This window comes from Oryza brachyantha, chromosome 5, assembly GCF_000231095.2.
Source record: "Oryza brachyantha chromosome 5, ObraRS2, whole genome shotgun sequence".
Taxonomy (NCBI): domain Eukaryota; kingdom Viridiplantae; phylum Streptophyta; class Magnoliopsida; order Poales; family Poaceae; genus Oryza; species Oryza brachyantha.
This window is the reverse complement of record NC_023167.2, coordinates 14,435,136-14,449,909: the sequence shown is the minus strand read 5'-3', so window position 1 is coordinate 14,449,909 and position 14,774 is coordinate 14,435,136. Positions and strand designations below refer to the sequence as shown.

The 14,774-nt window shown below is 46.5% G+C and overlaps 3 protein-coding genes across 3 annotated transcripts; 2 read left to right on the top strand and 1 right to left on the bottom strand.

Moving 5' to 3' along the window:
* Window positions 1-4,621: 4,621 nt before the first annotated feature.
* LOC121054484 (BURP domain-containing protein 13-like) lies at window positions 4,622-5,320 on the top strand. The gene has a single exon (XM_040524374.1). The coding sequence runs from the start codon at window positions 4,622-4,624 to the stop codon at window positions 5,318-5,320; it is 699 nt and encodes a 232-aa protein (XP_040380308.1).
* A 1,146-nt stretch (window positions 5,321-6,466) lies between these two features.
* LOC102706194 (uncharacterized acetyltransferase At3g50280-like) lies at window positions 6,467-8,324 on the top strand. The gene has a single exon (XM_006654424.3). The coding sequence runs from the start codon at window positions 6,552-6,554 to the stop codon at window positions 8,001-8,003; it is 1,452 nt and encodes a 483-aa protein (XP_006654487.2). The 5' UTR covers window positions 6,467-6,551; the 3' UTR covers window positions 8,004-8,324.
* A 445-nt stretch (window positions 8,325-8,769) lies between these two features.
* On the bottom strand, window positions 8,770-14,312 carry LOC102705911 (glycerol-3-phosphate 2-O-acyltransferase 6-like). Its single transcript, XM_006654423.3, has 2 exons — window positions 13,664-14,312; window positions 8,770-9,896 (listed from the first exon to the last, which is right to left on the bottom strand). The coding sequence occupies exons 1-2, from the start codon at window positions 14,276-14,278 to the stop codon at window positions 8,997-8,999; spliced, it is 1,515 nt and encodes a 504-aa protein (XP_006654486.1). The 5' UTR covers window positions 14,279-14,312; the 3' UTR covers window positions 8,770-8,996.
* Window positions 14,313-14,774: the final 462 nt, after the last annotated feature.

Here is a 14,774-nt window from a genome sequence, read left to right as displayed (position 1 = left end):
AACCAACTTCGATATCACGCAAATGCTCTGCCACCGTTGCTCATTCATCTGTATATTTGGTCAGTGTATAAGCTAAAAATGGCTGTCCAAGGCTCTCGCAAAATGCAATTCTTCAGTGACATTTGATTGGATGCTGGCCTAGCTGCCTCTACTCTGTTTTAAGGTCAACCTCAGCCGTCGGCAACTAGGAGGGTAATTTTTTTTGTTTTTTTAAAGAAAAGTCCAAACGATACAATAAAAAAGTAATTTAAAAATAAAAAATTTATATACATGTTTTTAATGAGCTAAAAGTATATGTTAAAAAATAAACTACATAAAAAATTAAAAATACAACTAAATTTAAGATTAAAAATTAAAAATTTAGCTTTTAAATATAAATAGAAGAAAAAAGATAAAGATACTGCATCTTCCCTCACCTAAACAGGTAAGGGAGAGAATGCAAATTGTATATACAAATGGTAACATACTCGCTAGACGAATTGGCATTTCCCCATCTCCCTGTATTTGAAAACTCCCACTGTATGGTTTTAGATCAAATCCCGCCGTATGTTCCGAACAAATATAGATTTAAAAATATGTCAACGCACGCCTCCTTCTGCGCTGAGACACGGAAAAAAAGCTAGCACCGCACCGTACTCCGTATGAGCTAGCAACGGATGGTGCTATTGATTCCCCCGTTGAGATTAGCTATCCTTTTCTATCGGTAAACGGGGGGAGATCGATCGGTGGTACAGCCCAAATCGGCAAAAGCCTAGTAGACACCTTCGCCAGCGTTGACGACGGCGCATCCATCGGAAGCCCGGAGGGAGCGGGCGATACGATACGTACGATGCGACGGCACTCCGAGCCTATCCTCTCGGCGACTGGCCGGCTCCGACCGCCACCCGACGGAACCGGGCGGCGCCACTGCCACGCCACCCGCACCGCACGTACGTCGCCGTCCACGTCGAGATCTCTGCAAGCGCGCGCAGGTGCTGGGCACATCGCCTCGCCCGCCCGCGCGCGACGGGAGCGGATCAAGGACGCGTGCGCCGTAGTACGTACTACCATCTCATCCACCATGCGGACGGTCGAGCTCGATCCGTCGATCGCCACCGTTTTTTATCTTGTCTCGCCGGAATCGTTGGCCTCCAAAGGCGAATTTTGCTGCTGGTGGAGCGGTGGTGGTCGTGCGTGTCGACCAGGTTCGCGGCATGAGCTAGGTAGCTACTAGTACTAGTACTGGCTAGCCACAGTAGCCTGCATGTTGCTGTGCCCGGCAGGTCCACGTACGTACTGCTCCGGGCCGGCCGTGACGAGGACGGGGACCGAGCGGTCGGTCGGTCTCGGTGCCCAACCAATGGGCTGTGGCGTATGGGGCTCCACTGATGGCATATGGTAGGGGCATCAAATTGCATCTACTTTCCTTCTAGATGGACAGGGGAAAATTACGTCTTAAAACAGTGTTATGCGAAATGATGTGCCCATCGACGTCGAGCTTTTAAGACGAACTTTGAACATCGAATTGGTGCGTAAGAAATTTTGACCGGTTAATTAACCAAGAACTTGATATTTTCAACTTCTGCTTATGCTAATAAGCTAAAATATGAATTTTTAATCTTATTTTTAGAGTTATTTTTGAGATTTTTTATTATAGTTTATTTTTTAGCATTGATTTTTATATCACCAAGAATATACATATAAAAGTTTTATTCATAAATTAACTTTCGTTTATAATTATGTCATTTGGGTTTTTTCCTGAAAAGGAAAAAAGATCACCTCTGGGTTGTTTGAAATATTGAATTGTGCACCTTAAATTCAAAATTAATCTATAAGAATTTTTTTTCATTATAGTCGCTTTCATTACTCAGTCTTATCTTTGGATCAAAGTGTAAAAAATTTACCCTAAAATCAAATTTCTTTGCATTGTCGCATATCTGTAAACCGCTGCCGAAAATACCTTCCAACCAACGACTTAACTAGTTGAATGTTAGAAATAAGCATGTGTATTTTTTTCAAAAAACACAATATTTGCAACTTCAATAATTGTTAAGTGAATTTCAATTGGATTTACCCTAGCCCATGTTTCTTTTCATTCCATACTTTCTCGTTTTACCACTCACTTCACTTTAGACTCCATTTTGCCCTGTCCTCAAGCGTGGGCTAAGTGTGTCATGCCTCCATTAATCCTATAAGACTTTCTAGGTTTGCCTAATTTCATGCATATATCGATGTATATGTTTTGCATATGTGTCTAGATTTATTAGTATACATATAAATCTAGGCAAGACCAGAAAATCTTACATTGTTGAACTTAGAGAATACTGTTAATAAGATTTTGACAATGATAGTATATGTAACTACAATCATTTGTATTAAGTCTAGGATTCGTTGGCCCTCTATGCACGAATATAAACAATATTTTTATGTGGATTTGGACCTCCCGTAGGGTAATGATCAGGCATTATATTTGCTTTGTCCATATGTTTAGACGTGTACAAGATATAAAATATGTGAAGGGAAACTCTAGTCTATGCTTGAATGACAATCTCATCGTTATCCTCTAACTCAGAACTTATAGAGCTATATCATGGATTCATGGTCATCAGGGTGATTGTTTGGTTTTCTTATCAGGGTGATTGTTTTGCTTTCTTATGAAAAAAGATCCAAATGACATACAACAAAATTGATTTTTAAATAAAACTCTTTTATATATGTATTTTAGCGATTTAAAAACCAAGGTTGAAAATAAAATATAATGAAAAAATTCCAAAATTAACTTAATTTTAAATTTTGGCTTATAAGCATAAACACATCTACAAAATAAGGCTCCAATCAACTTCAATTGTCCTGTGTAGGCTTGTATTGTCTCGTTCCCTTGATGACTTTGGGAGCTTTGTACATATATACATATGCTCTATTCCATATGGACCATATCACTATATTTTTCATATATTACGTCTTTTCATACCCGACCAATTGTATTGTATATGGTATATCTACGAGATTCCATACTCAAATATGTTTTTCATACTTAAGCAGCATATTATCATTATGTATTCATTTCATCGATAATCTGCACCCCTAATCACACCATCCTACCTCCATCAGCAAGTTGATGTCCCATGTATACCTAGAGATAGCAGTGGTGTTGAGAAAAAATGATTTAAGAGAAAAAGAAGTTAGAAAATATCTATGTGAATTTTTAGTTGGTGTCTAACATGAAACTTTAGTAAAAACAAACATGAAGAGGGTTTAAAGTAAAATTCACTATGCTGGTAAAAACGTGCCGTAGAAAACAATATAAAGGTAGTGTTTGTTTCCACTAAGGGCCAGTGTAATCTAAATTATTAATTAATATTACTATAAACTAAATTATAATAAGCTAAAATATGTAATGGATGTTAATGTGAATAATTGATTCAAAGAGCCAAAGGAAATAGTTTTTTAACTATTCAATAATCTGAAAAAACATATTTGAAGAAGCTTACAGATTATAATAATATATGCTATAGATAGATTATATTAAACTATCACAATAATTTAATTGTAGATTATCTATATTCTAGATTGCCATAGGTTGGCTCATGTTGTTTTGAGATAAGTTATCCGGCGTGAAAAAAATAATATTAGATTAATATATTATTAATTAATTATTAATTGTAAAAATAGATTAATATGATATTTTAAAGTAACTTTTATATAAAAAGTTTCATAAAACATACTCCCTCCATCCCAAAATAAACCAATTTTTCACTTTTTACCTTCAATTTTTAACTCTTCGTCTTATTCAAAAAAAATTTGCGATTGATATTTTTGTTTTTATTAGATGATAAATCATGAATAGTACTTTACGTGTGACTAGTTTTTTCTAATTTTATGAAAAATTTTCAAATATGACGGATGGTCAAACGTTGAATACAAAAGCCGAAAAATTTGTTTTTTTTGGACAGAGTGAGTATGCCGTTAGCAGGGGGCATCAGCATGCCTGAGTTTCGTTGATAGTTAACCGTGGTACATTCTCCACTTCACAATAATCCTCTCTTTTCTCAGAAGGTTAAATCAATCATATAGTGGACATCTGACTGGACTGTATACAGAAAATATAGAAAAACAAGAACTGTCCACCAAGGACGCGCTTCCTACCGCCCACGGGATCAAAAAGTGGTTCCCATCTAACGTGTCGAATAGGATACTCGTTCAGGTGGTAGAACTCGTCCAAAGTACTGGGCCAATGTTAGTTTATTCTAGAAGAGGAGCCCACATTAGTCTTTCTAGATGACGGCCCATATTAAAATTTTAGAAGATGGGCCAGCTCAGTTAAATACTGTACACATTTTGTTCTGTACGAAGCCCATCTCAGCGCACAAGTTAGCCTCAGACCTTTTCACGTTAGTCACACACTGTACATTTGTTGGAACAAGTTCACTTGTCGTCCTTTTTAACTTTACGACGAGCTTGTGAGATATCCCTATACTCAAATATTAGAAATCTTCGCCCCTAAACTATACAAAACTATGCATATTAGGTAAAAAAAATATGCAGGATGGTTTCGCTGACATGGAATCCTAGTCAGCAAAAATAATTTTAAGAAATTGTCAACCTCCCTCTTTTCTCCTCTTTTCTTTCAAAGCCGACGTCGATGGCCGGTGGAGGCTACAGCAGCCGGGGAAGGCGGTGCTGGCCGGTGGAGGGCTGCGGCACCCTGGGGGGAGTGACCGATGGCCAGGAAAGGCGGCGCCGGCCGGTGGAGGGCGTGCAGGCCGTGACAGCCGGGGGAGGCCGCGCCAGCCGGGGGTCGGCGGAGTCACCGACGCCCGGGGGAGGCAGCCCGGCCGATGGTAGTGGAGGGCATGCAGGCCGCGACGGCCGGGGGAGGCGTCGACGGCCGGTAGAGGCCGCGGCAGCCGGGGGAGCGTGGGAGTCACCGATGGCTGGGACAAGCGGCGCCGGCCGGTGGAGGGCGTGCTGGCCGCGGAGGCCGGGGGAGGTGGTTATGGCCGACGCCACGGTGGAGTCCATGACGCCACGAGGCGTCGCCGCGGCCACGACGACGGTGTGCTTCCACGAGGACGCGGTGCGCTTCGGTGAGATGCTCCCGTTCTACTTCGCGGAGGTGGTGACGTTGGCGCTAAGATTCGTGCCTTGCCGCGTCATAGACTCCATCCCGTTCACCACGACGGCGCTGTCTGGTTCTAACATCGGGCGTCCTTGCGCTGTTCGGTGTTACGCCGGACTCCGCCAATGCGGTCGGCATGACCGCACGAGGGAGACGGTGCACATGTTCGAGTGGCCGATGCTCGCGTGGGAGTCCAAGTTTTGCACTTTACATAAAGTATGATCGATGTAACTAACATAAAGTATGATCCATGTAAGTTCCCACATTTTTTTTATTTTCTCCTTGCTTACATGTCGCTTACACGTAGGTCCCACACATTTTATTCTCTCCTTGCTAACATGTGACTTACAGACTTACACGTGGGTTCCATATTTTTTTTTATTTTCTCCTTGCTGACTAGGACTTCACGTCAGCGAAACCATCCGTACATACTGTCCTTGAATCAAATTTACACAGTTTCAGTTTAGGGACGAAGATTTTTGGTATTAAAGTCTAAGATGTCTCATAGACTCGATTGGTATTAAGGTTTAGGATGTCTCACAGACTCGATGTAAATTAAGGGACCACAGATAAACTTATTTCACATTTGTTCGGTAGGAAGCCCATCTCAGTGTGCCAGAGTTATTTCAGAGCCTTTTTTTTTTCCCTAGTGGAAGAGTCTAGCCCAAATTAGAACTGTTTATGTAGCGCCGGTTCATTGCTATTTGCTCGCGACAAGAGAATGCAAACGCAAACGCAGTCGCAATCTCGAGCACGACCATGATTCTTTCCTGCCCACCTCGCACCGTGCGGTCTGGGCGTTTCGGTGGTGTTGCTCTCGGCCGACGCCCTCTCGGTCTCGGGGGGACCGCCTCGCCGTGCGTGCGGTCGCAACTCGCCACCACGCGGCCGCGGGCGGCAGAGCAAGATGCAGCTCCCCGCGTCCACGCCCTCGCCCACGAGGGAACACGGCCCACGAGCCGCCGAGGCTAACGTGCGCGCACGCGCACGCGCGGGCAGGTTCGCGTTGGCCCGCCCTGGCCGGCCCCGTGTGTTTTTCTTCCGTTCAAATAATGCTCGGTCCTCCGGCACCGGCCAACCCCGTGACAGCAACGCCAGCCAGACCGGGAGGATGCGAATGCTTGGCGCGTCGCGGCGGGGCCACGGGACAAGCCGCACGAGGGCCGGTCGAACTCGCGGTCGCGGCGCCATCTCAGGCGTGTGAGCTTGACAATTGCTGGCGCCGATCCGGATGATACTACTGCATGCCGTCCCATCCATCCATTTTCTACTAGCGCAGATGCGGGTTTGCGGGAGACGAATCCACTCCCTCAGTAAACTCTCCATGCCTAGCTATATAATGTGCCAAAACTAAGCAATTTCCAACGCCATCTTCTGCGACGCACGGTTCGCCGCCACACTCCAGCTCGAACGCTAGAGATATACTTTGCCCGGCTGGTCTTCTCCGTACGCTATGGTGGAGGCTGCCTCGGCTGCGCCAGCGACAGTGGTCGTTCCGCTGACGCAGACGCAGACGCTTTGCGCGAATGCGCCAAGGACGAGCGCCGTCACCGTTGTTTCAAAGCAGAGCGTTCGGCCGGACGGCGTGTCGGCGGCTGGAGACGTCAAGCTTTCGGTCTCCGACATGCCGATGCTGTCGTGCCACTACATCCAGAAGGGGCTCTTCTTCCCGCCTCCTGGCGTACCGATCGCCTCCCTAGCGTCGTCGCTCGTGTGCGCGCTCTCCCGCGCGCTCACGGTGTTCCCTGCCCTCGCCGGTCGGCTTGTCACGCTGGATGACGGCCGCATCGTCATCCGGTGCGACGCCGCCGCCGTCGAGTTCTACCACGCGGTCGCGCCTGCTCTGTCGCTGGACGACTTCCTTGTGCCCAACGCCGATGTGCCAACCAGGCTGACGAAGGATTTGTTCCCCATGGACCGTACCGTGAGCTACGACGGTCACCGGCGCCCGCTCACCTCCTTCCAGCTCACCGTGCTCGGCGATGGAGCAGTCTTCGTCGGCTTCGTCGCTAACCACGCCGTAGTGGACGGCACCTCCTTTTGGCACTTCTTTAACACGTGGGCAGGTCTCTGCCGCGGCACACCGGTCCAGCCACCGGACTTGCGCCGGAACTTCTTTGGCGATTCCACTGCCGTCATCCGCTTCCCCGGCGGCACGGGTCCTGCCGTGACCTTCGACGCCGACGCGCCCCTCCGCGAGAGAGTGCTCCATTTCAGCGCTGCGGCTATTCGCGAGCTGAAGGCCAAGGCCAACCAGCGGAGAAGATCCGACAATTTTGCAGAGGCTGACGGGAAGCACGTGGATGAAGCGAAGGTTCAGGGTGGTTACAGAGAGATCTCGTCCTTCCAGTCGCTATGCGCGCATATATGGAGGGCGGTGACGCGATCCCGGCGTCTGCTGGCGGCGGACGCGACCACGACGTTCCGCATGGCGGTGAACTGCCGGCACCGTCTGCGCCCGGCGATTTCCCCGCTCTACTTCGGCAACGCCATCCAGAGCGTGGCTACAACGGCGAAGGTGGCCGAGCTGGCGTCGAACGACCTACGGTGGGCGGCGGCCAGGCTGAACGCGACCGTCGTGGCGCACGAGGACGGCGCCATCCGGCTGGCGGCGGCGGAGTGGGAGGCCGCGCCGCGGTGCTTCCCTCTGGGCAACCCCGACGGCGCGGCGCTTACGATGGGGAGCTCGCCCCGGTTCCCGATGTACGACGGCAACGACTTCGGGTGGGGCCGGCCGCTCGCCGTGAGGAGCGGACGCGCCAACAAGTTCGACGGCAAGATGTCGGCGTTCCCGGGCCGGTCTGGGGACGGCAGCGTCGACGTCGAGTTTTGCCTCGCGCCCGACACCATGGCCCGCCTCCTCGGTGACCACGAGTTCCTGCAGCACGTGTCGCGTGCACCGTGACGCACGTAAATCTGCTGCTGTACCGCTAGGGCACGATCGCGCGATGCGACATCTGCACATGACACGATTATCTGATGACTGATCTGTGGTGCAGATTGCAGTAGCCGTTCGACATGTTGCTGTGTTGGATTGTGTGTATGCTTGCGAAAATATCTAATGACTCTGTTACTCTATATCCATTGTAAGATGGCGTTTGGCCAAGTTGGAACAGCCGCGCACAGAGGATTTGCTTCCAGGAAGTTGTGCACTGTCCTTGTTACGTGTCTTGTCACTTGGGTGTTCGATCCCTATACTCGAGCTGGTTATACCGTTATATATATATATATCCCCTCAAATGCTGGTAAGTTCTAAAAAAAATAACCTTATTAAAGAAATGAAAATTTAAGAACAATGAAAATAATCATCTATCATCCAACACAAATTTCGATTCCACAATATCTCTACAGATTGAGAAATAAAAAGAAGAAAAAAACTACCATGAACTGAACTCCTCCGTGGCTAAATATTATACTGCTGCATGCTCCTGCAGCATGCTCCAGTCTTTGTGTTGTCTCTACACTGAAGGCTGCATGTTGTGCATGTCACACCAAATAAGTCTATATTAGTTGGTTTGAAACAATATTTGTTTTAACTATTCTATTTGATTTATGATTTAATTACACTGTTGTATTTACTATAATTAAATATTGGCAACAAGATCTTTCTAGATTAAATATAAATTCAAAAGTAAGTGACGTTAAATAAAAATGCAAAGGGAGTACTATTTTCCATTTCGAAGCGTGGCTGTAACACGACGATAGAACAGGTAGCATGAGTACTACGTTTGTTAGCTTCAGATCTTGTATAAGCACATGAAGCTTGTTATGTGACGTGACACCAATAATAAACAACATGAAGCTTGTTATGTGACTTTACACCAACAATAAACAACATGAACAAACTTTCCTGACCGTAGGATGACCAACAGTGGCGTGGCTCTGTATGCTATATGTTCTAGTCCTCCTTGTACTCCACACCGCCGTCGGTGCCGGCGAGCATTTGGTACTTCTCCTTCCGCGTGATGCCGGTGCACTCAAACCCCAGCTGCCCGGCGAGCACCTTCTGCACGTAGTTTGCCACCTCGACCGGCGACTTGCCGCCGCCGCAGGTGAGCTCCCTCGGCAGCTGGCTCAGGAACGTGAGCTCGTACGTCGGCCGCGGGTTCATGAAGAAGAAGTAGGGATCCATGTGGTCGGGCCCGCGCGCCGCGGAGCCGTGGAACATGGTCTCCTTGGTGGCGATGGCCACCGGCACGATGCGGTCGGTGAGCTCCGCGAAGTGCGCGCCGAACCGCAGCAGCAACGGGACGCGGCAAGCGGTGCCCTCGGGGAAGACCACGAGGTCTACGCCCTCCTCGAGCAGCCGCCGGACGCGGTCCGCGTCCCTGTCGCGCTCCCTGCACAGTTCGACGGTCTTGACCGGCGACGGCGAGGTCGCGAGCTCCGACAGCCTGGAGACGCCGTGCGTCTTTCTAGCGATGCTGTACGTGCCGCACCTCACCTTGCGCCCCAGCGCGACCGCGACGGCGACCGCATCGAGCGCGGTGCGGTGGTTGCAAACGAAGAGCACGCCGGGGCTGCCGTTCACGGGCGGCGGTGGCGGGTGTCCGCGCACCACGAACCTGACGCCCATGAGCTTGTAGGCGTAGAAGACGACGCGCTCCGGGAGGAGCAGGTTGACGTACACGCGGAGAATCGCGAGCGCGAAGCCGAGCGGCATCCAGAGGAAGACGAGCAGCGTGTTGATCGCCGTCGGGCGCCGGGCGAGGCGGCCGTCGTGGAGGATGACGGGGCTCAGCAGCTGGCTCTTGGGCACCGGCCGGTGCTTCCGCGAGGTCCTCACGATGTATGCGTCCTGCATGCATTCGTACACGCGTCACGTTGGTCAAGATATATGCATGGATCCTTTCGTGCATAGTTTAATTCCTTCATGAATAGAGATCCAACTTAAATTCAGAACGTTGCATATATGCATGGATCAATATGGGCATGGAGAAGTAAAAAAATTAAACATGGATAATGCGCTTCGTCTAGTACTCGAATGCCCGCTAGGTTAATTATCTTCCGTGGACTAATCAGCATGTATTGATTAATTACATATTATCCCTAAGTTCTGCCAAAATTTACACTGTGCCATACATAGCTCGGTTGCCCCCAAACAACACAATATATAGTCCGGATCCGGGATCCGTACCCCAACTAATGCTTTCTCCAAACTTTTCTCTAAGAACGCGCAAAAAATTTATACATCAATATATAAAAAAAAAAGAGTTTGAAACACGACGATTAGAGGCCTGACAGGCCCCTATGCTGAGACAAAAAAAAAACAGAGCACTAAACTAGAAGCGTGACTATGAGAGGCCTGACAGGCCCCTATGCTGAGAAAAAAAAAACAGAGCACTAAACTAGAAGCGTGACTATAAAATAAACGCAACTCTAGGAAAAAGTTGGAAGCGACTATTGATCAGTCGACTGAAAAGTTACAAAACCATCAGTCGATTATTTGCACCATCTGGCCCGTTACCAAACAAAAGAAACAACTTACCTGAGCTAGATCAGTGCACCAATCTTGAAGCGATCCTTTGGCTATAAAATCGACTGACATAATCAAAATTTTCAGGTGACTAATGATTAGCAAAAGCGGAAAAAGTTAAGGTGGCAGGCTCGCTCTACACTCCCAAGATATCCTCAAAAGTGACAATGCCGGCGACAGACCATAGTTGGCCCTTTGAAATAACGAGTCCCTTAACAGCTTAGACGGAAGACAACGCTGAGTCAAATATTCTACGTTTTCGCTCATTCCACGGCTGCATTCCACAGCTGCCAGGTGACGAGGAGGACTAAAGAGTTAAAACTGGCCTTCAGGTGTTGGGGGTAAGCCAACTCTAGAAGACTACCACTAGTCCTGAAGCCAAGCGCCTCTGGTGGGTGAGAGGGACGCGACGTCCAACCCGGGGGCGCCAACACTTGGAGCCATACCTGCCTAGCGAAGACACAGTTAAGGAGGATGTGGTTCACTGTCTTAGGATCCTGACCACATAAGGGGCAAACAGTGTGGCTAGCAATGTCGCGCTTGTGAAGCAGGTTAGCAGTCCAGCAGCACTGCTAGAGCACGAACCAGAGGAAGATGATGATATAGATTTTTCCATACACATTTGATTATCCATCTTATTAAAAAAATTACAAATATAAAAAATATAATGTATAATTAAAATACATTTAGTAATAATTCTAATTAAAAAATTAATAGTAATATAATTTTTTAATAAAATGATTGATTAAATGCGTAAAATAGTCGATGACATTGTCTAAGAAAATATAGAAGGAATAATTGTTGCTAGCCGATAAGCTTATACAAGATCAGCACAGTAACTAGAATTCCAGAATTGCATGCAGATACATATCGATCTGAACATAGTAAGCCCGTGACCGTGATGCCCCATCGCAAACTTGGAATCAAATCAGTTATGCTAGCAGGACCACAGTGCAAGCACTTGGAGCAAAACAGTAAATTCCGTTTCAAAGTGGGCGGGAACAAACGAGGAAATCTGCAGATCATGGACGGGCCAGACTTTGTTCTCCCGTTCATATTCTTCATGGATTTTATTCGGGATCATAAGTAGTTAAGTACATCACAAGTATCAATTCCTACCAAACGGTATTGAGTGGCACCTGGACCATATATCATCGAACAGACAGGGCTAACTCAACCATACAACCAAGCTGGAGTGATCACTGACAGGCACAGCTGCCCTGCTATGAGCTATCGATCGGCTATTTAATTGCCTAGTTAGCATATTAGTACGCGTACATGAACGCAGGAAATGGAAATCTATGCGTGAAGAGAGCTAGATTCAGAGTTACCTACAAAACAGGAAAGGGATAAAATGAGAGCAGTACTGCAGTAGTCGATATATATGACACAACTACGACCTCTCAACCAACTGATCTCACTGGTGAAATGCAGACACCTAACGCGGAGAGATTGCCCCAGATCGATTAATGCCATACTACAATTATCCTTACACTGAGCGTGACAGCATCTTAACATAAATGGCGACGAACAAAACGCATACTCGTTGCAAGTACTATTCACATATATGCAAATACTCCCTCTGTCCTAAAAAATCAATTCTTTGGTTTCCGTGTCCAACGTTTGATCGTCCGTATTATTTGAATTTTTTTTTATAAAATTAGAAAAAATTAGTGACACGTAAAGTACTATTCATGATTTATCATCTAATAAAAATAAAAATATCCATCGAAAAAAAATTGAATAAGACGAAGAGTTAAAAATTATATGTAAAAAATAAAAAATTAATTTATTTTAGAACGGAGGGAGTACAACACAGGAAATTGATTTATTGGTCGTATTGTTGCAGTTAACCTACCTGGCTACCTAGGACAAATACTGAGTACATGGTTGGGCGACCACATCGCAGAATTCCATATGCTCCCTGCCGGTTGCACTTAAGCAGCCTGCAGTTATAACGTACTGTAGGATGTACTACAATACATTGTCCATGAACATATGCAATCCTAGAGAGAGTTGATGGGGGCATATTGTGCCAGCTTATTGCCAGTTTTTACACGTATGTTTTTTTTAATTGTAAACAGGCAAGGCCAGCTAAGGGCCTAAACAAAAGACATGACCGCCTAAGATCTTATCCCGGAGGGGCCCAACCAAACTTATATTTAGATGCTCATATTATTTGAATTTTTATTTGTTCTTTCTATAATAATGATTAATCAACTTACGAATCCTAATAGATAGTTAAGGTTAGTAGCTCTATCATTTTCTTGTTGGATTTTTAGTTGTAGCCAAATTTGAATTTTTTTGAATTTAATATTATATTTGATTTTAAGATGTTCTTATTGTAGTTTATTTTTTCTAGCACTACTTTTTTTAATTGCTAAGAACACAAATAAAAAAAAGATTTAGTCCTAATTTATTTTTTGTTCCATTTTTCATTCATGTTATTTATTTTTGTTTTCAATTTAGTATACAACATTATTTAGAGAAATTGATAATAGAAACTATATTGCAACCTATCTCTTAGAAAGTTAATACATGGGGCATCATGTTAGCTGTGATGTTTATTTATGTCAGTTTAAAAGATAAATGGTTATATAGTATGTATTACGGATAAAAATATTTAGCCTAAAGGACTCATGGCACTCATCTAGAGCCCTTGAAATTATAGAACCGGCTTTGGTTAAACAATGTGTTTTTTTATAAAAAAAATTCTATACAGAAGTTCATTATATGACCTTTTAAAATAACTTTTAACTTTATATTGGTTAGTTTTATATTTATACCATTAAATAACTATAAAAAGAGAAAATTCCTCTTTCATTAAAAATAGGTTTCTATATAGAAGTTTATTATTATATGACCTTTTAATGTGATTTTTAAATTTCTAGTGGTTAATATCATATTTATACCGATAACTATAAAAACAGAGAAACTTTCCATTTCACTAAAAAAACATCATAATTAACGGAAAAGTACTGCTGAGGTGGTGAAAAACACTGACATGCGGGTCCCACTGCTCCTCAGGTCCGCATGTTAGTGGCTTTCATAGTTTCATGTCTGTAACACATGCGTAGTTGTGTACGTACCTTGCAGATGGCCATGAAGTCGAAGTCGCTCTCCCTGTCCCCCATGCCGACGTCCGGCAGCGCGTCGCCGAACTCCCTCACCACCGCGTTCCTCTTGTGCTCGCGGACGAGCACGCCGGGCTTGGCGACGTATCCCGTGGCCTTGCCGGACTCGCTGACCTCCAGCTCCGTTCCGATGACCCCGTCGGCCCCGAGGAACGCCCTCGCGAACGGCTCCACCATCACCCTGGGGCTCGCCGTCACGATGTACCTCCTGCCGAACGAGCTGAACACCCGCCACCCCTCCGGGTGGACGTCGCCGGCGTAGAACCTGGGGAGCACCGACCGCGCCACGCACTCGATGTCCCTCACGTCGAGGCCCGCGACGGCGACGTACAGGAGCGCGCGCACGGCCAGCGACTCGGAGAAGGCGATGTAGGTGAGGTAGACGAAAGGCACGGACATGAGCAGCGCGACGGCGCGCAGGAGGCTGCCGGCCTCGAGGGCGACGAGGAGGTAGTACGGGAAGGCGCTGCGGGACAGGAGCAGCGTGCCGTCGAGGTCGGCGGCCACCGTCTGCTGTGACCGCCCCTCCGTCGAGCACTGCTCGATCGGCATGAACCTTCGAGCCGCCATGCTTACCGTGCAGCGAGAGAGACGGAGCAGCAAGATGCAGGGGGTGTGCGTATAGAAAAGACGAGGTCTAGCAGAAAGGGCACGGAATATATGATCGATCTACGGGCGCATGCATGCATGATGCATGCCGGCTTGCAAGTGTCTGCCTCTGATCTGTTGAACATTTAATTGGACAGAGAGGACATGCGCGTTCTTTTTCATGATCAAACATAATTAAAATGTTTTGCTCAAACGCCAATGAACCCATTCCTTTTCTTCGATCAGTTCAGGATCAAAGGTACGATGTATGAATGCATCCTCGTGACGGGAACGCCCGTGGGCCTGGGCCGTCCGGGAGCATGGAGATGGAGGCCGGGGCCAGGCGGAAATGCGCCCAACACGGCGTGGTCCCGTACGTATTATTGAAATAAGTTCACCTGACGTCCCTCAACATTACATAATCGAGTCTACGAGATGTTCCTAAACCTCAATACCAGATATTTTCACCCTAAACTAT